Genomic DNA, 27,409 nt, shown 5'->3' with positions numbered 1-27,409 from the left:
TAACACGAGACGAGAACTAATTAACTCTATGATATAATTCAAAATTCAAATGCTGTATAGTTTTTAGTGCCTTTGCTACAGATAGCTTTCGAAAATTCTTGTTAATCTGTCACTGTCTCATCTGTGATCTGTCAATAGTGTCAGTTCAAGTAAATAATAAACATAACCTAAAAAAGTTTGTAAAGTTCTTCATTAATGTAATTAAACAGATAAAATATGCTTAATATGTGGATTCTTAACACTTGCCAGTGGTTTATCCTATTCATATGTGTTAATTCATTTTCATGTCTCATTTATTTAATTTATTATGGTCAACTCATAACTTCGAAATGTTTTGATACATTTGAAAACGAATACGACTACATTATCGGTGAGTACTTTTTAAATACTTAATAAATCAACCATGCTTACTTTAAACCTCGTACCTAGTGTCTACCTACAGTTAGGTATACCTTGTTTGTTTGAATTTTGTTTAATCCACCTTGTTTTTCCTTTCAGTGGGTTCTGGTACTGCAGGATCAGTAATCGCCCACAGACTGGCTACAGAGACGAACTTCACCTTCATAGTCTTGGAGGCAGGAGGGAAAGGGAGTCCGCTCTTCGACATTCCCGTACTTGGCCCGATGCTGCATGGATCCATTTATGATTGGCAGCTGGAAACAACACCGCAGGAGAATGCTTGCTTGGCTATGAATAATAAGGTAGGTCATGGTTTTCTTCATGAAATGTTACACTGATTGTGTATCATGGCTCATCATAAGTACTGATACCCTAATTATTATACTTAATAGAAAGAACCTACCTATTTTGCGTTACTGTTCTACAGTAATGTTCTATAAGTTCTTGTCATGAGTGCTCAACTGCTCACAGTATTGTATGCTGTATGCTCTTAAGCATTACATAAAACCCTAAAAGAACTTGTACTTGAATATTCATCAAAATTTTATTAGTTTAAAAAGTTTCACATTCAATGTGATGAACCATACACAGAGCTATAAATAAATGTAACATAATTTTATGTTTATTTCAGAAATGCAAACTGCCACAAGGAAAAATTGTTGGAGGCTCTTCAAAACTAAACAACATGATACATGTAAGAGGAAATATATCTCATTATGTTGAATGGTTTCAAGGCAAATATACTAAGGGATTCATTGAACAACAGTTCCAATTTGTAGAAGATAACATTTTACATTTAGATAATATTCAGTATGAAAGTGAATTAGCTACTGCCATCATAGAAGCTGCAAAAGAGCTAAGGTATAGCACTATAGAGGAATTCAATAAAGGATTTAGAAAAAGCAAAGTGTCACAAAATAAAGGCAAAAGATGGTCCACATCTGATAATTTAGATATTTCTAAACAAATCTTAACAAATGCTTTAGTTGAAAAGGTTATTATTAAGGATGGCATAGCTAATGGAGTCACTGTATTTGTCTCAGATAAAAGTCATAAAATTAATGCTAAGAGAGGTGTTATTCTGTCTGCAGGGGCCTACAATACTCCCAAAATTCTTGAATTATCAGGAATTGGTCCTAAGAGTGTATTGGATCCTTTAAATATTCCAGTTATTAAGGACTTGCCAGTGGGTTTTAATTTACAAGACCATATTGCAACTGGACTTGACTTAGTTCTATTCAACAAGTCTTTAGCTGTGAATCCTATGAATATGCTCAACCCTTTTAATGTTCATGAATATTTTGTAAATGGTAGAGGACCTTTGACCACCCCTGGTTGTGAAGCCATAGGTTTTTTATCCACGAAAAATGATGAAACACCTGATTTACAGTTCATGGTCATGCCTGTAGGCATATCAGCAGATAGAGGTACACATTTAAAGGAATCCTTGGGTATAAACCAAACAGTATGGGAAAATTACTTTGTTAAAGCATTTGATAAACACGCCGCAACGATTTTACCAATAATCTTACATCCAAAAAGCAAAGGACAAGTTTATATCAATAGTAACGACCCCAAAATACCTCCTTGCGTAGACCCTAAGTACTTATCAAATAAAGATGATGTGAAAATTTTAATAGATGGTATCAAATTAGTTATTAAGTTTATTAACACACTGCCTATGAAAGCTTTAGGAGCTCATATAAATCCGATGCATTTCCCTGGTTGTGAAGAATTTGTTATTTTTAGTGATAAATATTGGGAATGCTATGTCAGACATTTGACTCTGACCAGCTATCATCCTGTAGGGACCTGTTCAATGGGGCTCTCTTCATCAAACAGTGTGGTAGATACTAACTTTAAAGTCCATGGTGTAGATAGCCTATTCATTGCTGATGCCTCAGTGTTACCCACTTTGCCAAGTGGAAATATAAATGCTGCCATTGCTATGATGGCAAGTTTGTTCTTTGAAACTGGTATAAAATTATCTAATACTTATCACAGGGTTAATATAAGTTTAGTATGTCACAAATTAGATTATATTTTTGAGAATTTACAAAATGTATGCTTACGTAAACAACACAGTAGATAAGTAGGCATAATTTGTAGTATTTTAGATATAGTGCCAAATAGTGCAATAAAAATCTAGTCTAAAAAAGTGTTTAACTATTTTAAAATCCTTTCTTAGCAGCAGAAAAAGCTAAATTTCTTATGGTAGGTATTTTAGTTTTCGAAAGTAAGTAACGGAAATCGTTTGTCAATCTACTTACTTAGAAAGTAAATCCTAGCATGGTCGAACGTTTAGAGAAGGGCTATGTATTTCGACCGGGATATAGGCACTTACAGGGCAGATATATGTACCATCCTCGACTGCATCCCACTTATCGGTGCGATTTTTTTTTTATCTCCAACGAGGAAGCTCTTGGCCTGTATCTCACCTGATGGTAAGTGATGATCAGGCCGAAGTTGGAAGCGAGCTTCACCCGGAATCCTCAACCACAGAGGAACTGGCTATCTTACCTCTAACTGCCGGAACACAACAATGCTGTTAACATTGTTGTTATGGCGACAGACTTAGGTAAGATGGTGGTAGCTAGCCAGGCGGACTTGGAACAAGCCCTACCACCAACCAAACCGAACAGAAAATTCTGCCCCCACTGGGAATCGAACCCGGGACCTCTGCGTCTGAAGCGGGTGGTCTAACCACTAGACCACAGAGGCGGGATTGTGGTCGAATACCTGCCGTGTTATGCATAAAAAAAAGATGACAAACGTACTGGTCGTACTCCCTTGGTCATCACGGACTGTCATGCAGCAGAAGTGCCGGGAGATTTTCCCGTCACGCCAGCCTCAATGACATCATACGCAGGTCTCTTTCTAGCGCTTCCGTACCGGCCATTCTTGAACCAAATGGCCTGGTTCGAAGTGATGGTAAGAGACCTGATGGTATGACTTTGGTTCCATGGAAGGTGGGACGGCCACTAGTGTGGGATGCAACCTGCGTAGACACACTGGCATCGTCTCATCTTCCGCAAACCTCGTCTGGGGCTGGTACTGCCGCTGCATCAGCGGAATCCCTCAAGCGACGCAAATATGTAGGTCTTAGTAGTACCTACATGTTTGAGCCATTTGGGGTCGAGACGCTAGGTCCGTGGGGACCAAGTGCTCATCGCCTGTACAGGGAATTAGCCAAGCGGCTGATTGACTGTACAGGTGATAGAAGAGCTGGCGCATTTCTTGGCTAACGAATCAGTTTGGCCATTCAGCGCGGAAATGCAGCCAGCATTCTGGGCACCATGTCGCGTTGTTTGGACAGCGATTTGGGACATATTTTTTATTTGTAAATATTTAATTTTAGTCTATGTAGGTTAATTATTTGTATTATTCTTAATCTCTTAATTCTATACTTTTAATAAACCACTACTGGTCTATAGTATCGATAATTTAACTCAAATTCATAAAAAAATACGTCTTAAGATAAGGGCTATTGATTACATAGCCCCAATAAAACATTGTTAAAGTTTTCTTAACACTTTATTGAAAGTAGTAAGGACACTTCTAAACATGAAACACTGCGATACACATTTTGAGCCTCGTTAATCAGACAACCATTTCAATATTAATATTACTACAGACAAAATTGATTTAATATACATAAAAATATATTTAAGGCAAACTTGGACGAAATAGATTTTTAGATAACACCATCAATTTAAATTCTACCCGTTACATTATACCAATTTTTTTTTAACCATGGCGCTGCGCGCTGTGGGCAGATATGTACGCATAGATACTACAACCCCAGATTCGATTCCCGTTCGGGTCAGTTAATTAACTAATATTTCTACTGTAACTCTGACTCTGAAGGAAGATACCCACGGCACTTCACTGTAGAGCTACATACTTCAAGACAGTACCGTTTCTACATGGTATTCTTTAACATAACATAGTATCATTAAAACATACAAAAATCTTTAGTTATGTTCGCGTTCAATCAAAACGACTTTGTCTAAGGTACGATTACACATACGCTAAACACTAAAACCTACAATTTATTACAAATATTTTTAAATGACTAGATTTGAGGTCAATTCTACCAAAATCAATATGGCGCGTATTTTTATATGACACCTTAGTTTAACTTTAACCAAACTTTAGAAACCTTTGTGCCGACTAACTTGGGGCGCGAATTTTCACTTCTAATTTTTGCACTTTTGACCACATTTTTTGCATAGGTACCAACCAATTCTTTCGTCAAAAATTTAGTTTTTCGTTAGAATTTTTCCTTTATATTAGAAACACTAAAATAGTCAGTTGAGTTGTCGAATAATTTGGGCAAGCGGCTGAAGATTCCGTAAGTAACTTTACTTTGTTACATACTTATTGTAACACAAAAATTCTATTTTCATTAAAGTAGGTACCTAAACTTGTACATAAATGTTTGTCATTCGTACATATTTATTAGTTTGATATAACGATTGATAAATAAGGGTACTTACATTATTTAAACTTTAGGTAGGTACCACTGTACTATGCTGTTAATTTTTACATTAAGACACTCATGGACGGAAGATTCATTAGTACTAATAATTTAACATATCAACATTTTATTTTTTGTTTATACATAAAACCCATACATACATATTTTTGTGCAAATTTTTAATACATTGTCTAACACTCAATACTTGAATGAAATCAATGAATATCAATAATTTAAAATATAATTATTGACAAATTACACTTTGTGCTGAGCAAAAATTACCCAATTGCAGTAAAGACCGCTTTTCGTAATACTGGACGGATTATCTGATAACATTTTTCATACATTTAATTTGAAATTCAATAGAAATTTTCATTTTCAGACTAGATATTTATTTCGAAATTCTCTTTTATGATTTACCTACTCATAAAGTATGTAGGTATAATAAGGGTGGGGTAGTCATATTTTTTTGTATTTAAATCTCGTTCCCATTTAAATTGACAGAAAATTTCTATTGAAAACCGTTTTATATAACACGCTAAAGTACTAATAAAATAAATAAATTCTTATCTAATTGCTACACAAAATAATTAACTTTGTACAATATAATACTGAGCGGTAAAGTCAATGATGTAAGATCTACATACATTAATTTAATTCTTATTAAACTAACACATTTTTTTTAAATATGAGCGTTTATACGAATTTTCGAATATGTTTTTAAAGAAATACTGCTGGAAAACACAAATTTCAAATTATTTATTCTTTGGGTATTTAGTTTATTAATCCCATTTTAGTTTATTATTACTGTGAAAGAAGAAGAAAAGACTTTCATTTTGTAAATAAAATATTTTTTCAAATAATACTGTTATTTATGTTAACTTGCTTTTGAATTTTGAGCCATTTTATTGAGCAAAATGTAACAATAACGAAGTATTTAATACTGTTACAATAAACGCCCTTAAATTATACTAAATAGTGCACAAACTCCTATCGCCTTAAACTCTACTAAAATAACAAAAATAAATTAATATTAATTTACGTTACATCTTTCGCATTTTGTGACTAGACTATTCGGTTACTATAATACACTTAAGAATTATAAAAATAAACGTTGTAAATGATACTACGAAACAGATTCACAAACTATGTTTTATAATGTTACTCGTTAGTTATTTATTACAATAGAAATTCAGTATTCGGTATCGGTTTTTTTCTTTGTGCTCTAACTATTGATGTAAGTAAACAATGCTACAATTTACTGATTGTTAAAAACAGAAACCCTAAGTTTATGAGGATATTACAAATACCTACTCGTTTAACGTTAGATACTAATAGTTTTGTCTCTATCTGTAGTCCTACACATTTATCAATCATGCAAAAAACTAGGAAATCACAAACTTACTTGAAACACGAATCCAGGTAGTTGTCCAACATATCCAGCTGCAGGTCATCCCAGTCCGTAGGGTTGAGGAGGAGAGAGGACAGGTCATCTTCAGGTATCAGGGGCGAAGGAGCGACAGGCTCCACAATCACATTTGCCCCTATATTGGTTTCCAAGTCTATATTCGATATGGACTGGATGCTTCCTAGGTTAAAATCCGGTAGATGCAAGGTGACAGAATTGTCCACGTCGGTTACCATCGCCTCGACTATTTCTATTGTCTTAGCCTGAGGTATATTCGCTACGGCGATTCCGTCTTCATTGGGCGTTTCTTTTGGTCCTGCAGCTGCGTTGGACTTCTTCTTCTTATGTGGTCGGTTTGATATGCGCTTTGTGCCTTCCAAGTGCCCAAGATCCAGCTTCCAAAAGCCGCCCTTGCCTGGCTCATGTTTGGAGCGAGCCACTTTCACGAACACTTTGTTCAGCGATAAGTTATGCCTGATTGAATTCTGAAAAGAAATGTTCTTTCTTAGATTTATTTGTTTCCTACACAACTAAATATACACTTGATTTGTTAGGTCTGCTTGAGTCATTTTCTATTGTGTCGAATGTTTACATAACGTTAATTCAAATGAGTTTTTTCCATCAATAGGTATTTTCCTTTAGCTAGAATTCGAAGGTGAATCATCTACGTAGCTAATCAAATATTAATATCACTCATGTCCTATCAATCCGCGCTACTCAACCGTATCCAATTAGTTTTTATCGCGTAATGTAAACAAATTGAACGCTTAATAAATCTATCGGGGTTTCCCTACTCACTACCGCACGGTTGCAATGATAACACTCACTCACCTGCCAAGTGGGGTCTGCGTTCCTGTAGTACTTGAAATTTTCCCTTATCCAAGAATATATCGCCGAAAGTGTCATCTTGTCGTTGTTATACCTCATCGCCATGCAAATGAGCGTGCTGTAGGAATACGGCGGCTTCTTCTCACTATTGTTTTGATACTCGTGCTTGTTCTCCGTAAAGTCCTTCTGGCACTTCGCTATCGTTTGATTGAACTTCTGCAGCCTCGTGTTTTGCGGTGGAACTTTCACAGGGGGACTCGGCGACACCGGCGGAATAGGGAACTGAGGAATTGACATAATATTTGTTATATTTTGAAGCCATGTCAGGTTCGTCAGATCAGTTTCACTGTCTTCGATCGGTGGCTTCTCGGGCTTGTGTTTCGTTCGAATCTTTTTCAAAGATTCATCTTGATCTGCAGGTTTCGCAGCAGCCGTTTCGATTTGAGGCAAGTTTAAATCTGTTGCGAGGTCATTTTGAGCGTAGGCTTCTGGTTGTTCGTACACGTATTCAATTTCAACGGTGTGCGAGGACTCGGGCACCGCGTGATCCGCTGCGAAGTAAGTCACGCCGCATTGATCCCCCGCATCTCCGTAGAAATTCAGCGCAGATGTGTCCAGCATTTCGCCGGACGCCGGCGACAGTCCTGACGTTATATGCATGGTGTGTCACTACATCGCTCGTCGGCCCTGGAATTGCGACAAAGAAATTGATGAGTCATTATTGGGTCGTTTCTTTGATCGGGTGGTGTTGAAGTGATTGCTTTATGATTTTTTTATGATTTTTTGATGGTGGGGTAAGTTTTTTGGGGAATAAATGGATTGGTACCTGAAGAAGATGAGGAGCTTTGAGTGGTGTAGTCCAAGATGCCGGACGGCGATCGATCGCGGACGGAGTGACGTCGCGGCGGTCAGCGCGCCCCTCCCTCGCTGCGTGTGGTGGTGGCGGCGGCGCGCGCGGTTGTGGCAGGTGCGAGTCCCCATTGTGTTCCACGTCGAACAGGTGTGTGCCGAGCGATCGATATTTTTCCGCCCGCAAGAAAACCGCCCGCATCGGCGACGATAGCTCCGGACAATTAGTCACGGCTATCTCAACGCCCGTTATCGGAGTCTTCGACCCTGCGGGTACTTCCTTTGAGTAACATGTCTGAATATTCGCTTCGAGTACTTACGTAAGCATTTGGCAATTGGCGCCCTTCAGGCACGAGTGGTGGCGTCCGATACTTGTTTTCATAGCCACCCCACTGTTTGCCTTTACTCGATAATGACAGAATGTCGTGGAGGGGTTGGGTTCGTTGTCGATTAATGAAATTTACACCGAAAAGTTCACTGGCAGTGAACTCCTATCCAATGTTTCGTCCTAAACAAAGGTCTTTATTCTCTCTATCGACATTCACTAAACCACAAAAAGAAATTGAAACCATTCTGGTTTCATGATACATCTGCCATTGGTTTACTATATTTTCATTATTCAGTGAAAAACAAACTTAGTTTTCTACGTAAGCCGTGAGTCATATGACCCATGAAGAAAATTCTTCGAATTCGACAGTTACCTACCTACGTACTTAGTATGTAATGATTTTAGGACAACGTTAACTCAGACGATACGAATAAGTTATTGACTTACCTACGAGTACTTAGGTACAATATTGACCGCCTTAGATCCAAGGGCCCAAATAAAGTTAAATCGAAGAGACGTTGACCCGGGCTTTTGCCCAATCACATAAAGGTCAATCCGGAGGTTGTTGAGCTCGGCCGTCAAAATAAACTGGATGGAGAATTGGAAATGTGTCCATATGGGTAACGTGATAAACCGCGTTTTCCTTTACCAAGTTCATCAACCCCCGTTTTTATGTTCGTAAAATATTTACAGATTTTTTTGACTACTTACGCCTAAACCAGAACCAAGTTTGATAAGTTTAAAAGATAGATTAGACATTGGAGAAGGACTTAGGCTACCTTTTGTCACAAAAATAAAACTTCAAGGGCAAGGGGGTGAAACTTGTAGGTATGTAGAGGATACGAGTTTAAATAAAAGTCACATCTTTTGGGCGGGAAATGCGCGTGAATAAGACTCTTTGTGGCTGACCGAAAACCAAGCAAGCTAAACTGCGAATAAAGCTAGTATTAATAAAGACCAGTATCCCTAAAAACCACCGATTTATAATTCCCCCGGGCGTGCAATATTGCAATGAGAGGGACTGGGCGCCGGGACAGGCTGGCACGTTCCGCTACGCTACGCAGCACCTTGCAGTATGGTGGATAGGGGTTGCTCGAAACCGTTGAGAGCTAATAGGAATAGCTTCTCAGGGTCCTAGTAGAAATGAGTAAATTGTTTTAATTTATCGCACTAATAACCCTAAATATGACAGACAACTCCGAATAAAAAAAAATGTGCGATGAGTAAATTGCTCGCCAAATTCGAACCCGAAACCACGATGGCGTTGTAGTCTGGTATGCGAATCACTAGGTCAGTTGGTAGGTGTTGTTCATAAATAAAGAAAAATGTTTAATATATTTTTATAGGTATGCTTACTTAATTAGCTTAACACAAGATGACCTGATAATCCAATAATAAGTTTCTGAATGTAGGTAATGAAAGTACAATATTTATTTCTTTGCACCCAAATATTTCTGCATAACCCATAAGGAGTAGGCAGCCTGTTTGAAATAGGTACCCTTTTAATTGCGCTTTCTATGGGAATGTCAAAGCTGTTGTATTGTATTGACCTCTCGTTTCCGGCTTCGGGCATATAATTATTTGCGAATTATTGCCTTACTTAAGTCCGCTTGCCTTTTAAGGAAATTCTAGATTTTGTATGATTTTGGGACTTTCTTTCTTGATACTTGCAAATGTTGGCCATTGGTAAAGTTTACTCAAAACTAAGTTCTTTAGTTAGAGGATTCAAATGTTTGCAATGTTGCCAAAGTTTATTGGTGACATAGGTATGTCAGTAGGTAGGTACCTACTCATGATTCCCCGTGACTCCCTCTAGCCATAAGACAATGTAGAGTAGGAGATGGTATCATTCGATTTTATCCGCTGTTTCAAAAAAGCGACTATCGAATCTCACATTACCGTAGGTACCTCTAACATGAACAACTTTCGTCTTCGAATCGTTTGCGTATTCGTCAAAATTCCATACTCAATCTTCGATAACGTGACAATTTTGAAATAAGTTGCATGCAAGCAGTTCTCATACTTAGTTCACAAGGGCGCTGTTGTAGTTTTCGTACTATATCAACAGATTAAAACCAAATGACTGACTTTGACCACCTCGTAAATGAAATCCCGTATTATGTTCCCGATCCCCCAAACAACTTAACGCGCTGATATCGTAGCACTTAACTTTAATCGTGCTAATCGTAGCTTAGTTTCACGGTAACTTGAGTCGCCCTCGCTTAACGGTCCCCTAGGACAGTGCGCTACCCGTGATCGACGTTACAGCATATGTCGTACGCACCTGTGGGGTGGATGGATGTGTAAAGTAAAATGTCGTAAATGCCGCAAGAATACTACGTTAGCTTTTACTCGTGGCTCCACCCGCGTGGATATCGGTCCTGAAGTCACATTTGACAGTCGTCGCGTAGCCACTGCACACGCACACAGCTGTTAAATTATATAGAACTGTCACGGCACACCGCTCTCATGCAGCTGTTGTTAGGAACTTAGTTATCTAACAAATATAGGTTTCTTATTAACTGACTATTTATCTGCCAATATCTTTATCCGAAACAAATTCTATCAGACATATTATTATTCAATATTCTATCAGGAACATTATCAGCAGTACTAATACACACCATTTGTTTTTTCAATTACTACTTACCCAGTGGCGCTTACTACGCTTTGCTTTCAAGCGCCCAAGAGTAGGGGTAAGTGCACGTAGCAATCAAACGACCGAGTAGCTTTTATTTATATTGTTTTATTGGCAGCGGGGTAGCAATCGTGGACATGTTCACTAGCAATTTGTTTGGACGTAATTAGTTCAAAATTAATGGGTATAAGGTTGGGTTTGAACTAAATTGAGCAGAAAATTTTATGGAGCTTCGCTGGGGATGTGAATTTGATAAATACATAAACTACTGTCACAGATGGTACACTTTTGTATCCAATAAAAAAATGTTTGAGAGATTCGTAGAATGATTTGAGTCAGTTCCTCCCCCAGTGCTGCGAAACAACCTTATTCAACACGACTTTTAGGGTTTAATATCAAATAATATGGAATATTATTCGTATGTGAGTATTTCTCAAAAAAAATGTACATTTTGAAAAAAAAAAGTGTGCTTTGAAACAANTAATGATTGGGTTTGTGTATGGCAAAATGTGTCAAATTTCGCGGAGAATATTTTAAAAAGCAATAAATACATTTTTAAATAGTAATGTTGTTTCACTTCCTTGATTCCCGAAATTTTCAGTGCCGCCCTCGTAAAATATCAAAAGACCTACAGTAACATATTTTAACCCTTAAAAGTTATCGCCACTTTTAACGAAAAAAAACACAAAAATGTGAATATCTCGCAACTTTGGTTTTGTCAGTTATTTAATTCTGCCACGACGGTGACGATATTCTAAAACTGGTTACTGACCCTGAAAGTGCTTCACGAGTTCTATCCAACGATACCAATAATAGGTTACAAAATAAACTGGATCCATCCGAAAATTCAATGCTTCCATACATTTAGTACAGCTACAGTCATGGCACTCTTGTCTTGATAATATTATAGCAAGTAAATTTTTAGGATTCCAAGAATAATTTTAAAAAGAATGCAATTACGAGTTCATTTTAAGTGTTTATTATTTAATTAAAAAAGAAATACTTTTAATATTGTTTGGCTGGCATACATTTAGTATGAAGTAGTATCTTACTTATCGTTTCCACCCTGTATTATTAATAGTATTACAGTACTTATTATTATTCTGTGGTTCCTTAGGAAATAGTCGTGCACAAACTCTTGGTTCTCGTCCAGCCAGGCTTCAGTGCGGGCACACTCGGCGTCGTAGCAGGCGGGCGCGGGCATGCCTTAGTTAAAACGAACAAAAGGCCCTAAAAATTTAATGAAAAATGGACCTTGTTACCTTAGGAAATAGTCGTGCACAAACTCTTGGTTCTCGTCCAGCCAGGCTTCAGTGCGGGCACACTTGGCGTCGTAGCAGGCGGGCACGGGCATGTCTTAGTTAAAACGAACAAAAGGCCCTAAAAATTTAATGAAAAATGGACCTTGTTACCTTAGGAAATAGTCGTGCACAAACTCTTGGTTCTCGTCCAGCCAGGCTTCAGTGCGGGCACACTCGGCGTCGTAGCAGGCGGGCACGGGCATGCCGCCGCCCGCGCCGCCCGCCGGCTCCTCTATGCTCCGCAACTGTAGACCTGTAACAAGGGAGAGGCAGTTTAGTATGATGATCTGAAGCAAACGAAAATTGGATCATCATCATCATCATCTCAGCCATAGGACGTCCACTGCTGAACATAGGCCTCCAATTGCTTTCCATGTTACCCAGTTTGTAGCGGCCTGCGTCCAGCGCTTTTCTGCTACCTTTATAATGTCGTCGGTCTATCGTGTGGAAATTGTGAGAAAATTGGATATTTGACACCAATAGTTTATGGAAACATTAAACTAAAGGATTTTTGCAGATTTGTAGCAAGATAGAAATCATTCCGAGGAAACACTCAAACTGAAGGTTCTTTGTAGATGCAGCAAGAGAGAAAATGTTTAGAATGTTGATCTGCAACTTTTCCTGCAACTTAACCTTCGTTATCTCTTAGTTCACCTAAAAAGTTTTGCCCAACATGAATCTGAATATTTTGAGTATTTTTTTTTCGATTCTGAGGTGGACACCCATATGTAGGTATGATTAACTAAGAATAACAACATAAGGTATGTTCATTAAGTTGGAGGTATAAAGCCAGTTTCTTTAAAATTGTAGACACCAAGAGAAGCTCACGTTCACCTTCGTCCTGAATACCAATTTCCCTCACTCAATAATTTTACCTGGTACTTTGTCCCACCAATTGCAACAACCGCAAAATTTAAAAGCCATTTAACTCCTACAAATGCAATGCAAATATTTGTTTCACTCAATAAACACACGTGTGCAAAACTATTTATTTGTGAAAGCAAACAATATCACGGAACTGTCACAAAACACCTCGTTCACGTTGTGTCAATGTCATGGAAATTAAAAACAAATGTGACAGATTTGTTTAAATAGTCTTTATTAACGATAAGTTACAATGTGATAGCATTTCTGTAATCACTTTGCATGAAAGTAAAACCATACCGAAGTATAAAACGATACTCGATTGTAAACCTTTACTTAAAAATAATTTAAGTAATGTTATCGTGCAACTATTGGTCTAAACTCCATTTAGATGGAACTCAGTGGTTGAGGACTCCGGGTGAAGCTCGCTTCCACCTTCGGCCTGATCATCACTTATCATCAGGTGAGATGCAGGCCTAGACCTTCCTCATTGTGGATAAAAAAAGTCAACTTCTCACGATTTCGAATCTTTACTCATGTATAAGTAAAATTTTGGACATTGTTTCAATATACAGGTCTTTGCAACTACGTGTAATATTTCCAGTGAGTAACTTCTGAAATAAAATCACCTGTTACACAACGCTTCTTGTTATAATGTACATTATCCTCATTGTATCATATTCATTGATTGTGGTCAATACTACGAATAGAATAACTGATCGATTCAATGAAATCAATCAATCAGCCTATCATTGTAATCAAGTCATCGTTCTACAATACACTTGATTCCAATCTGAAACAAGCACTTGTGTCAATATCGCCACGGAAGAAATAGTTAGGTACCTAATCTTTATGCACTTTAGTAGGTATGTGTACCAGAACCCTATAAACCTTATCGGGAAAAAGGTATAAAATAGAGATAGCTTTTAGAAACAGAATATTCAAGGGATATCCCGAATATCTTTACTATTAATAGCTTCAAATGGCTCAAAGCAACGTGAATATGTTATCTAAGGTTCAGCCAAAGACAGCAGTCTTCTAAAACGAATTTATTCCACCTTTCGGAAGCCCACTGCCACTTTAGCTTAATAATAGTCCCTACTTTTTTACTAATATTATAAATGCGAAAGTAACTCTGTCTGTCTGTGTCACTTTCACACCTAATAATAATAATAATAATAATCCGGCTAAATACCGACCTATAACATGTCTACAGACTATTTATAAAATTCTTACAGCATGCATAAGTGAAGTCATATACACACATCTATCCGAAAATGACATTTTGTCAGAAGAACAGAAAGGATGCAGAAAGTATAGCCAGGGATGTAAAGAACAACTTACAATTGATTCTATAGTAATGAAAGAGGCATTTCGGAAAAAGCGAGACATACATACTATGTACATAGATTACAGAAAAGCGTTTGATTCAGTGCCACACAGTTGGCTCATACACGTTCTTAAGCAATATAAAATACACCCCGATTTAACAAAATTTTTAATGTCATCAATGGAAAATTGGCAAACTATTTTAAAAATTAGGAATGGTAATGTATCTATAAACACCGACCCGATTCGAATTCAACGAGGAATATTTCAAGGAGATGCTTTAAGCCCATTATGGTTCTGTTTGGCGCTGAATCCTTTGACTCACCTTTTAAATAAACCTGGAATCGGATACCCACTCAAATTTAACAACACATGCCATATTATTTCACACTTGATGTATATGGACGACATCAAGCTATACGCAAACAGCAAATCTGATCTCTTTAAACTAGCGGTTATAACTGAAAAATTCTCTAATGATATACAAATGCAATTTGGAATTGATAAATGCAAAATTCACTCTATTAGCCGCGGAAAATTACAGCACAATTCATACACACTTGAGACAGGAGAAATTATCACACACATGGACGAACACTCAACCTACAAATACTTAGGATTCCATCAGTCAAGACAAATTCACCAAAAACAAGCTAAACTAGAACTTAAACAGAAATTTACACGAAGATTGAAGCAAATCACTAAAACACATCTTAACTCTAAAAATATTGCCAAAGCCGTAAATACCTATGCTATCCCTATACTAACCTACTCCTTTGGAATCATATCATGGTCAAAAACAGAATTAACCACATTACAGCGAATAATTAATACGACTCTTACAAAATCTAGAAAACATCACCCCAAATCATGCATCCAAAGACTCACACTCCCCCGGGAAGAGGGGGGGCGTGGTTTCATCGACATAACTAACCTGCACAATAAACAGATTGGTACTCTCCGGCAATACTTCCACTCAAAATCTGAGCACTCGAAACTCCACACGGCTGTGGTTACAATAGACAAAAAACTTACCCCATTAAATCTATCTGACACGAACTCCCAACCAAATCAACACATCACCGAAAAACAGGAAAAGCTGAATGCGTGGGCGCAGAAACAGCTCCATGGAAGACATAAAGCCGACCTCAGCCAGACATTCGTCGACAAAGACAAGTCGAACGCATGGCTGAAGCGCGGTGAACTCTTCCCGGAGACCGAAGCATTTATGATGGCTATTCAAGACCAGGTTATTGCAACACGAAATTATCGAAAATACATAACAAAAGAACTTACCTTTGACTTATGTAGATACTGTAATAGCGCACCCGAAACCATCCAACACGTCACAGGAGCCTGTAAAGCTTTTGTTCAAACCGATTACAAGCACAGACACGACCAGGTCGCCTCAATTATACACCAACACCTAGCACACGCAAATAAGCTCATCTTCAAAAAAGTTCCATATTACAAATACTTACCATCCACAATTCTAGAAAATAAAGAATGTAAACTCTACTGGGATCGCACTATAATAACAGATAAAACTATCCATTTCAATAGACCGGACATAACACTATTTGATAAAACCAACAAAACAGTCTACTTAATAGATATTGCCATACCGAATACCCACAATTTACAATCCACAATATCAGAAAAAATCTCCAAATACCGTGACCTTGCCATTGAGCTGAGAACTCAGTGGCAAGCGCAAAATATATTTATTATACCAATAGTTTTATCCTCGACCGGAGTAATACCACAAAGCCTAAACAGAAGCATTGAGGTCCTCAACATGCCACCCAGTATAATTTACACTCTACAAAAAGCCACTATCCTAAACACCTGCCGAATTACTAGGAAATTTTTATCATCTAATTTAACGACCACTGCCTTACATCCTATTTCGCTTGACTGAGGTCCGCGTAATAGGTTAACTACCCAGGCTTTTATTTATAAAAGAATGNAATAATAATAATAAGATTTATTTATTTCTCACACAAAAATACAGGATACAATATACAATACATTAAAGAAAACTCATTAATGATTGTGTGAGACCGGAGCCTGAGCTAGGTAAATGAATACCTGTGTTACAGGTCACCGGGCCCCCACCACCACGGATTTGAGCAAGTATGTATAGCTAGCAAAGGCGAGAACATAAAATACTAATAGATTAAATAATTTCTACAAGAGAAATGATAATCTAACCAAAATTCTATATTAAAAATTATATTAATTTAAATTGTATTATCAGATATAAATTAAATTGAATTGAAATATTAAACAAAATTGAAATAATATAAATTAAATTGAGTTGATATAAATAAAATTGAATTGATATAAAATTAAATTGAATTGGTATAAATTAAATTGAATTGATATAAATTAAATGAAATTGATTGAATTGCATTAAATTAAATAAAAAATTAACCTAAACACTGAACCGAGTTTGATGAAATTTAGAATCTCAGGAAAGGACATAAGATAGTTTTTATCCCGGTTTTTGACGGACAAAACTTCACGTAGACGAAGCCGCGGGCGGAAAGTTAGCAGTGTATAAAAATAACCATGGGTTCATTTCAAAATACAAGGACTCTTGACTCGTCATTAACAATCCTCTAACAGAGAAACTTCAGACGAATGAGGTACTAATCTCGCATTCAACACCAACCTATTGCGAAGATTCCTTGCCAAGTTAAACGCGACCTTTTCATTTCGCCGTCGTGTCACTAAGTAACGGCAGACGTGAGTCACATGTTATTAGTACGTGTCTAGGTGGCCGACCTTTTCTATGAGTTAGTCACAGTGAAAATGTAAACAGTAGCTAGTTTTAACATGAACGAAAGGTCAAAGGATACATTTACAATCCACTGCTTTCTAAAATCTAGGATTAGCCTAAATGGTACATACTTCGCATTGAAAGTAAAATTCATTTCAGATAATCCAACCGCTATAGGAAAATGCATTAAGCTGTAGAGCAATTATTGCACATGCAAGCTCCATTTGACCTCGAGTCACCTTACTAATATACAGGTGAGCTTCGAATATGCGTATAATTTGAAAATCTATGTAATTTTTCAGGCTTTTGTTATAACAAGATCCATCGCTGGAACTCTTCCCCCAAGGATTTCCACAATGATCTGTCCTGCGCTGCCAGCATCTAGGTGTTTCCCGCGACCTTCACCAGATCATCGGTCCACCGATTAATAATGGAAGTTTTTGTTATTCTAAACCAAAAACTTTCTTATTATGTACTTTGATGGCATCATTGATTCAACTTTTAAACCGATCCCAAAAAATATTTTATTATTTCTCCCTTTCACGTCTCAAATACAATTTCTACGAACATCAGTTACTGCAAACTTCTTACACTACCATCTGTCCTAAACTCCGATCACCTGTTGACTCGAACAGTTGCAACCTTTGTTCCTTTATTTGGGAAAGCGCCGTCTGAATTTAAATGGCCACTGTATGTTTTGGGCAACGGGAAGACATTAGTGTTAATCGGAACGATAATTGGGAGTTGCGAAAGACAATATTAGAACGTACAGTCGACGTCATATCATACTATAACATACATTGTTGTTGCACAATCAACTATTAGGTAAAAACATAAGACGATTGACGCCCATATCCACGAACATTACTATGAGGTCTCACAGTGCACGTGGACGCACAGGGTGACACACGAACCAATCACAGTGCGTTCGATTTGCTGCTGCACTTAGGCAAGCATCGTGAATTCTTTCTGCATATGATGAAAAATTAGTAAAAAATAGATCTATTTTTTTTCTCCATTCGAGAGAACCAAAAAGATTTTTGAATAAATCTAAATTGGAGTAATTACCTAAATAAAATGGACCAAGTAATTGATCATTGAACTAGGAATAATATTTTGCATCATTCAATATCAATCGAAAACTCAAGAAAGTTGCAATTTGATTAATCGTTAAGGAGCTAGAAGAAATACTGAAATAAATTTTGCTCTACGCGATATTAACGAATTGATTTTCCTGAAACCTTTCGCTTATTGGAGGTTTCTGACTTAATTGAGCATTATTATAGGGTGTAATTTATCACAGGTAATATTGCGAATCAGAATTCAGAATACTTGAAGAAGAGCTTAATTTAATTTAATCTAAAATTCGCACTAATTTCAGATATCAATGTTTAAACATCCTTTTTTCTGCAACTATTTAAATTAAATTATATTATTGACACACATCCTATGATATCTACTCGTGAAAACCTTTTACGGTGATTAATTAACCAGTACCAATTCGTAATTAGGCAGCCGTTTGATACGAAACCGAGACATCTCTCCATTCAAATGTCTACAAGCTCAGTCAGTTGTTTCTGAGTACTACCACATGATCAGTTTACGAAGCAACCCGACACTAATCGTGATTGAATTATACTTGGAAACACAACCGACCGCCAAATTGACAAACCGAAATTTACCTTTACACCTTAGGTAATAAAGATTTAAAGCTGCATATCGACTGTATAACAAGTGCCGAACGCTTCTCGAAATTCGTCTTCGTTCCCAGCAATGAACATAAATCGACGTAATTAATAACATTAAGCCGTAGAAATGTAAGAAAGGTGGTTTCACATTTTAAAGGTGTCTCGGATAACCTTGATCAAAGGCACGACGAAAAATAAATTTGATGAAACCTACAAAAGGAAATGAGAACCTTTGACGTTATAGAACAGTCTGTAACCTACTTCACAGAGATATTGTTTGATCATTACTTTTTATTTGAGCATTTGGGCGAGATAAATATAGGTCAAATTACGTAGTTACAACGCCGTGAAAGGACTCTCCGAAAATTGTTAAACGAAAAGATAAAATCTTTCAAACGAAATCAAATTCGATCAAATCATCGACGAATCTTCGTATGATAGATCTAGGTATAAGGTCAGTAATGTATAAGACTACTTAGGTATGCATAATAACTTGTACAATCAACACAGTAGAGCCCAAAAATGCTTACCAAAGTGTTATATGCCTATCTACTCACCCCCGAAACACCACCATTAGAAGTCCACTAAGCACACAAAATTGAATATAACTCCATACGATTGGCAACAACTGCTAATAAATTAGATCACTGTAATTTCCTTTCCTTCAGTTGCTTCCCAGAAAATAACACAAACAATATCGTAATGAACTCAATCTATCGTTCAGCGGTTACGTGCGATTCAGTAATAATCATAACAAAACAGCATATTCTTCCCATAATTGAATACGAGCCCATTTGCTTGTACCAATAGACCTTACGCCATAAAACAGTCCCGTCAATTGCCTGAAGCACGCCCGTTCCTTATCGCCCCATCTGAGTATCAATTCGCGTACTACATTGCGTGCTACTAATTAAACGAGTACGTTTGCTTTCGGTTAATTGAAATTGACACATGCCTCAGGCGTACATTGGCTGTATAAGCGTGGCTGAGCGAGTTTATTAACAAGCGGTATATCGGTGTTATAGCAAATAGACTACCAACCGAGATAGGTTGATACAGCGGTAAGATGGAGGTAGATTACCTAAGTCTGTACAGCAATAATGTTTGCATTGTGTTTTGGAACTTACTAGAATTGTACAATTTTGATAAACTCGTCTAGTCTGTGTGTATATTTAATGACAAGCTGTGCCCGCGACTTCGTACGCGTGTAAATAGTCTGAATAATATTTCCCGTGCCTTTAGGCTAATGTTATAATCCTAAAGCGTTCCTCGATAAATGGGCAATCAAACACAAAAATATTTTTTTCTAATCGGACCCGTAGTTCCTGAGATTAGCGCGTTCAAGCAAACAAAGAAACAAACTCTTCAGTTTTATAATATGTATTAGAATAGATTATTGATAAAATAAACCCACTAAAGATACGGTTATCCCGCGTTAGTCGTCCAATGTATAAATTCACTCAACATGACAAGGCTTACTCACAGCATTATGATGCAAATGTATGCACTTGAATATAATTAGAAAACGGAACGTGTGACAGCTAAGCCACTTTCAGCTCTATATCGATCGCGATAAAAGCAGGATTAGGCTTTTTAGATAGGACACGGTTATCGGGATCTTACGCGCGTCAGTCCTGTGTAATGGTACAACAAGTACTTAATAGTGTACCTACCGATAACACTACTATAGCGCCAGGTAAAGTCCATACTACCTTGATAAACACAAAACAAAACTAAATACACAAAATCCATGCAGATAGTACGCAGTGACTTCTTGTAGCCGTTTACTAGATGTATGCTTATGGTGCATATGTGTTAACTGTTAGAACTAGGATTTTAGTAGGTAAACCTAAATCCTCAAGTTCAATATTTGATTTGATGAAAGCCTTTAAATGTTTATCTGATATCGATTCACAATTAAAACTAGTACCTACCTACTTAGTCATAACATCGTTAAGTAATTGTATTCAATGGAAGTAATTGGTAGAATTTCGTTTAATTAATTATTGTAGCTTAATTTTAAAATAAATTACGTATTCTTGAGATAATACGCATTTAACACTTCATAATTAAATTCATAACCCGCCTTAGGTAATTTAGTTAACGATCTAAAATAATTGGGTAAAATTTTAGACGTAATAAAGTCATTTGTTTCAAACAGAAATTTAACCTTTCCCGAGTCCTAAAAGGCCCTTCCATCAACTCTGAAAGCCGAAATTTTGTATATGAAGGAAAAAAGGTAGGATTTAAATTCGTGTTATAACTGAAGAAAATCCTGAAAAATATTCATAAAAAATACAAAATTTTATATTCTTTGAGATTAATATTATGAGCTAATTTGAAATCAGAGATATACAACATTTTATATTTAATAATACAATCCTGACCACTACTAATTACAGCCTCATATAAAACAAAGGTTTTATAACAGGACCACAAGCAAACTAATTCCACACATACAAAGTGGCGGTCAGAGCTAGTTAAAAATGAAATAAGCGACGTCATAATAAAAATGGCTCCTCCGAGGATACAAGCGCATCCAATTTCCTTTCATACTATTTTCGATGCTCCCGATCTACATAACATTTGCATTTTTAATGTCACTTTAAAAGTTAATAAAAGTGGCATGAAACCAATTACGTGCATGATTGGTTACAGCAGGGATGGGGAACCAATGGCACGCGTGCCAATGATGGCACACTTCCGATCACAAAGTTCGCTATGGAATAAAATATTAGAAACAAATGATTTTTATGTAGCAATAATAATATTTATAGTGTTTTCAGATTATTTATTTTTGTATTACTCGTTAGTATTTTTTGACGACACATAAGTATGTATGGCTTCTTTATTTTTTTAAAGAATAATTGATCCAAAAAGGTACGCCACTCCTGGGTTACAGCAGCCATTGATTCGGTCTCGCTTCTATGTGTTTAATTAAATGAAACGACTAACAAAGGGATATGCAATTTGGCAGACAAATAAAAAATATTGGAAATGGAAATTCAACGTAGTAACAGGATCGTTAGTTAAATTGGTCTCAGGGGGCATGACGAGCGTTAATTTGATACATGAATCTTGAATTTCGTTAGCCAAGTCTAGACAATTTTATTCGATATAGATTTTGATTTAGGTAGCGATCACGATCACAAAAATCGACAACTTAGGTAAGTCTACAGGTTTGTATCGTTGAAGTCCAGACTGTACTAGCTGCAGATTTTTTTTATCATCATTCATTGTTTTTACATTGATAACAATGATTACATTTTGTCTGTAACTAAGTTTGTAAAGAAATACGTCACCTTAGCATAAATAATCTCAAAATTATTTTGGTTTTTGATTTTGAATAAAAAAATAAGATCTCAAATAGCATGAAACGTGAGGATTCAACTTTTTGTACCATTTACTGACGCATTTGGAATTTCCCTTAATAGCAGTTAAATGTTTTAATTAAGTAAATACAATTAATGTGTGATAATTTCATGCAAGTTCACACATCCATATGAAAGTGTTCGATAAGCGATATACCACTTTCCGTTTTGTAATTGAATGAGTCAGAGATAAGGTACCCACCCATAAAGTATTAGCTGACCTTGCCACAGTTATTATGTTTACTTGCACTTATCTTCAGGAATGCGTCGCAAAAAGCCATCTTAGTTCTCAGAAGATACACTAAAATGCTTCTGTTATCTGCATAAAAATTAAAGTGATCACTTTTACTTGTAATAATATACAGCTAGGGCACAAAAGACGTAGGTAGGCCTCCCACTAGGTGGACCGACGATCTAGTGAAGGTCGCGGAAAGTATCTGGATGCGGGCAGCGCAAGGCCGGTCGTCATGGAAGTCCTTTGGGGAGACCTTTGTCCAGCAGTGGACGTCATTTGGCTGAAACGAACGAACGAAAAATAGGCTCATAAAAGGCTCGACATGAATAAACCTCTGAGTAGGTCAAGGTCGTCATGTATTTGCAATATCATTCAAGTAAAAAGATAACCATTTGTAATTGTGGAAATTGCTTTATTCCTCTTATTCTATAGAAAAAGAGTTAATGGTTGACACAATTTTCTTTAATCGTAGCTTATCCAGACACGTTTAAAACAAAAAACTTAAAAATAAAGGCTCATTAGAATGAGGACATTATTATCCTTAATAGCTTTCAAAAGTTAGCCGTCGTTCGTTTTCGCAGCATTCATTCATGCATGTTTCATAAAATAATCTTTATCACATTTACCTTCCGTCCTAAGCACACTTATTCGTTTTGCAAATTTATCTTAGGGAAACCCCATTTACAAGTTTCTAGTTAGAAAACTTTCAGTCAGTTCTTACGCCTTTCAGACTCATTGTATTAGTTTTCTTTCTTGGAACTAATACATCGTGTAGGTAACTGTAGTAAGTACTATCAACGTATGTATGTATAAGTTGAACAACCTAAACATAGCATCATCTATAAGAACTGTTTACGTATGCAATGTAGGATGCACAATTGGTTTATTCATGAAGCTGCTAAAAGGTCGCTGGGGATGTCATTATAAAGGCTTTTATCCTACAAACGAGTTGGGGACAATGTTTTGTAACCTTCGTTAACGAATCACTTGTTAGAAGAATGTTTTTCTTTTATCCTCTTGGCTTTAACAAATCTACTGGTTGCAGCTTTTTAGGTTCATCTGTCTCTGTTGCTCTAGCCAGCATCTCACTATGAGTAAGAGGGATGAATAGATGGGAAAATAAGGAAAAGTAGCTGCTCGGATATTTCATCATAAGCTATCCTACGAGTTAGTGGGACAATCAAGTCGATTCAAGCTTACGTCTTAACTAATTAAAACGAACGGTTAAGGTGTCGGACTGGCCGACTCGTGATCCCGGGAACGCGGGTTCGGTCTCCGCCGCCGCTTGACTATTGTGGTGAGCTCACTCGTGACACAAGCATATTTATCTTAGTACGAGAAGCTAACGGGACTATTTGTAATTTGTGTAATAACAAATTACTAAAAAAAAATGCGATTTGTTACGTTACCACCACTATAACATGCATGAATCGTAAGTACTTACCACAGCACATCAAACTAAACACAGCAGGATCTTGCGAGATCGATGCTATTTTGCAACAACGATGTATAGTCTGACTGTACATTAATCGAATCGAGTAGTAACAAGCTCATCAATGAGAATCGATTAACCACACTACCGAGAACTCTCGATTTGGTTACATTTGCATAGCACAAGTGTTGCGACATCCGACGGGACACGACACTGCCGATGGCTCATCAAGTTGGCTGCACTGCCGAGATATGCATTTATAGCTGCTTGAGTACTGTGATAATGGAATAGAGTTTATGCATTAAACTATAAACTCTAGTTTGCTTAACTAATAACTAAATTCATCTTCTAAACCAGGGTTTCCCAAACTATGGGTCGCGACCCAGTGTTGGGTCGCGAGCGAACATTGAGTGGGCCCTGCCTGTAGAACCAACACACCACCAACCGCTGGACAGCGGGAGAAATTTCCTATAGGTGGGTCCCGAGTTTGGGAACTTGTATTAGATGAGTCGTAGCCCAGACAACTTTGGGAACCACTGTTCTAAACCAACATTCATTCGTTTGTTTTAGACAAATGACGACCACTGTTGGACAAGGGATTTCCATAACGACCGGTCCTTCGCTTCCCGCATCCGCACTTCCCGCGACTTTCACCAGATCGTCGGTCCACCTAGTGGGAGGCCTACCCACACTACGTTTTCCGACCCGTGGTCGCCACTCGAGAACTTTTCTGCCCCAACGGTCTTCAGCTCTACGTATTATGTGCCTTCTAAAACATAAATACGTAGGTACCTACTGTACCTACTATCCTCCAAAAAGGTTGCTGAGTATATCTTCGTAATATAAAAAATGACTAGGCTTTTACAAAAATAATCAAGCTCAGCTGACACGTTACAAGTCTACACTTTACACGATGAAGAAGAAATACCTCCTTTACGTAAAAACAACAAAGGAAATTATATTATGAAAGTATTGATACGACAGGAGGTATTTGTATTTCACTATCGATATTCTGTCAACATATCACGTAAACTCATTCAGCATTCTGATTTTGCTTGCTTGAAGGGATTGAATTTTTAAAAAATACACGTCCTGAAAAGATTGTGTTACATAATAACTTTTTTGTTTATTCGAATTTAAAAGTTCTGGAGATCGTATTTTACAAACAAAGAGTGTATTTTCGAGTTTAAATGGAAACAATTTGTTACACAATTTAGAAGAATACGTAAGAGGCTAAGGTTGCGTATACTTTTAGTATGCGATCCATCATAACTTTGTTTATACATCACTTATTTTCCTTGTTTTCACACGAAAGTTAAAGCGTGGGAAATTGACTTAGCGATATTGTGTTTATACACAAATAATGTTTTTTTCTGAAAAAAAAAACCTAGGTACTGAAGTAAAATTATAAGAACTGACTTTGTACGTCAACAAACAAATCGAGCTGTTAAGGCATTATAAAAGTTAAAATACCACAAAGAAGTTAATATTACAAATGTCTTAATAAATAACTTAATTCAGAATACGTACAAACTCAACACTAAAACATGTTAAAGCAATTCGATAGAGTATGCGTGTGGAAAAAAATATAGTAGAACTTGGCGGAAAGGCGATTCAACGCACCACTTCGCAATCGGAAATGGGTATAGCAACAAGCCTTTGAGCCTTGGATGGGATCCAGATCTCAACCAAACAAAGGAACTAAGAGTCAACGCACACAGTCATGCTACTCCTACTATCGGTGATCGGCAACCACCCATGAGTCACTTTTAGGAAGCTCTACGCAGCGACAGCAGACACTAAAACGCGCGATTCCGATACCTACCGCGTTCGAACGCATGAAGTCGCGAAATCGCGATTCTGCATTGATAGAGTCGCTAAAAAGCGCAATTCCGATACTGCATATGAAGGCATGAAGTCGCGAAATCGCGATGCTGCATCGATAGAGTCGCTAAAACGCGGTATTCCGATACAGCGTCCGAACGCATGAAGTCGCGAAATCGCGATGCTGCATCGATAGAGTCGCTAAAACGCGGTATTCCGATACAGCGTCCGAACGCATGAAGTCGCGAAATCGCGATTCTGCATTGATAGAGTCGCTAAAAAGCGCAATTCCGATACTGCATATGAAGGCATGAAGTCGCGGAATCGCGATGTTGCATCGATAGAGTCGCTAAAACGCGGTATTCCGATACCACATCCGAGCGCATGAAGTCGCGGAATCGCGATGTTGCATCGATAGAGTCGCTAAAACGCGGTATTCCGATACCACATCCGAGCGCATGAAGTCGCGGAATCGCGATGTTGCATCGATAGAGTCGCTAAAACGCGGTATTCCGATACCACATCCGAGCGCATGAAGTCGCGGAATCGCGATGTTGCATCGATAGAGTCGCTAAAACGCGGTATTCCGATACCACATCCGAGCGCATGAAGTCGCGAAATCGCGATGCTGCATCGATACAGTCGCAAAATCGCCGACTGCCTATAGTAAAAGTTTAGGTAGCATGTCTGATATGGTCCTAATACCACTAGATTCCCTCAACGCCACAATATTTAAGAAAACACAGCGAAACCATCTAGATTTACGATTACTGGGAAACAAGTTGATGTAAGTTATATTCAAGCAATTGGAGATTTATATGCTTAATAATACTAAAATGGTTTTTCTTTGGAAACAATAAGTTAGTACTTGTTATTTATTAGCTGTAGTTATGTTTTAGAGGCTAATAAAAACATGTTGGGTGATAAAAGTCAATTCAAATGTAGAGTTATGTAATGTAAAACGATACAAATATCGTAATTTCTACAGTATGTGTCTACTTACTGTACCTACCTAACTAATACCATGATATGTTATTTACCAAGAAACGAATGAAATATGTGTCCTAGGTAACTCAAAATTTGACAAAAATCATAAAACTGTGAGGCAAACTTACCTTCACTAATCAAAACTGTCCATTGCCAGCAAAATCTGTTCTTCATTACGTAGGTATCTTTCTATACATCAACATTTAATGAAATATTTCTAATCCCCTGCCGAATAGCATTTCAGCACAAACTACAAATTGCAATCTGTTTATTCAATTTACCCTAACTCGCTTCAACTTTAGTATATTTCGTAATAAGTGTAAGAATACAAAATACCCATTCCAAAGCAACCCTTTCTTGACTGGAGTGATGCAACTATCACAAAAGTTACAGTCCATCAAAGAGATTGTGCAGTTTTTGTTCATAAAACAACGGAGTAAGCACCAAAACTGAGCGGACGACGGGGTTCACTGTACGATCTAATCCCAACGAAGTTGATGAGGTTTCTGTAAGCGCACTCAAAACATTTCGCGTAAGTTGCATTTTAATTCAGTTTGCATAGAGTGCAGTGTAACGACCTAGCCGGGGGTTGAACTTGTTGACCTCTGCCATTTGTATGCATTCGGAAAACAAAGTGGAAACTTGTAATCCTTATCATAATAC

General features: G+C 37.3%; 2 protein-coding genes across 2 annotated transcripts; one reads left to right on the top strand and one right to left on the bottom strand.

Annotated features, from left to right (window-relative positions):
• Window positions 1-69: 69 nt before the first annotated feature.
• On the top strand, window positions 70-2,544 carry LOC114364948 (glucose dehydrogenase [FAD, quinone]). Its single transcript, XM_028321303.1, has 3 exons — window positions 70-370; window positions 499-701; window positions 1,031-2,544. The coding sequence occupies exons 1-3, from the start codon at window positions 217-219 to the stop codon at window positions 2,489-2,491; spliced, it is 1,818 nt and encodes a 605-aa protein (XP_028177104.1). The 5' UTR covers window positions 70-216; the 3' UTR covers window positions 2,492-2,544.
• A 3,177-nt stretch (window positions 2,545-5,721) lies between these two features.
• LOC114364949 (forkhead box protein J1-A) lies at window positions 5,722-8,353 on the bottom strand. Its single transcript, XM_028321304.1, has 3 exons — window positions 7,942-8,353; window positions 7,119-7,802; window positions 5,722-6,772 (listed from the first exon to the last, which is right to left on the bottom strand). The coding sequence occupies exons 2-3, from the start codon at window positions 7,773-7,775 to the stop codon at window positions 6,281-6,283; spliced, it is 1,149 nt and encodes a 382-aa protein (XP_028177105.1). The 5' UTR covers window positions 7,776-7,802; window positions 7,942-8,353; the 3' UTR covers window positions 5,722-6,280.
• Window positions 8,354-27,409: the final 19,056 nt, after the last annotated feature.

This window comes from Ostrinia furnacalis, unplaced genomic scaffold (assembly GCF_004193835.3).
Source record: "Ostrinia furnacalis isolate ACB-3 unplaced genomic scaffold, ASM419383v2 OfSCF7520, whole genome shotgun sequence".
NCBI lineage: Eukaryota > Metazoa > Arthropoda > Insecta > Lepidoptera > Crambidae > Ostrinia > Ostrinia furnacalis.
This window is presented reverse-complemented; position numbering and strand designations above follow the sequence as displayed.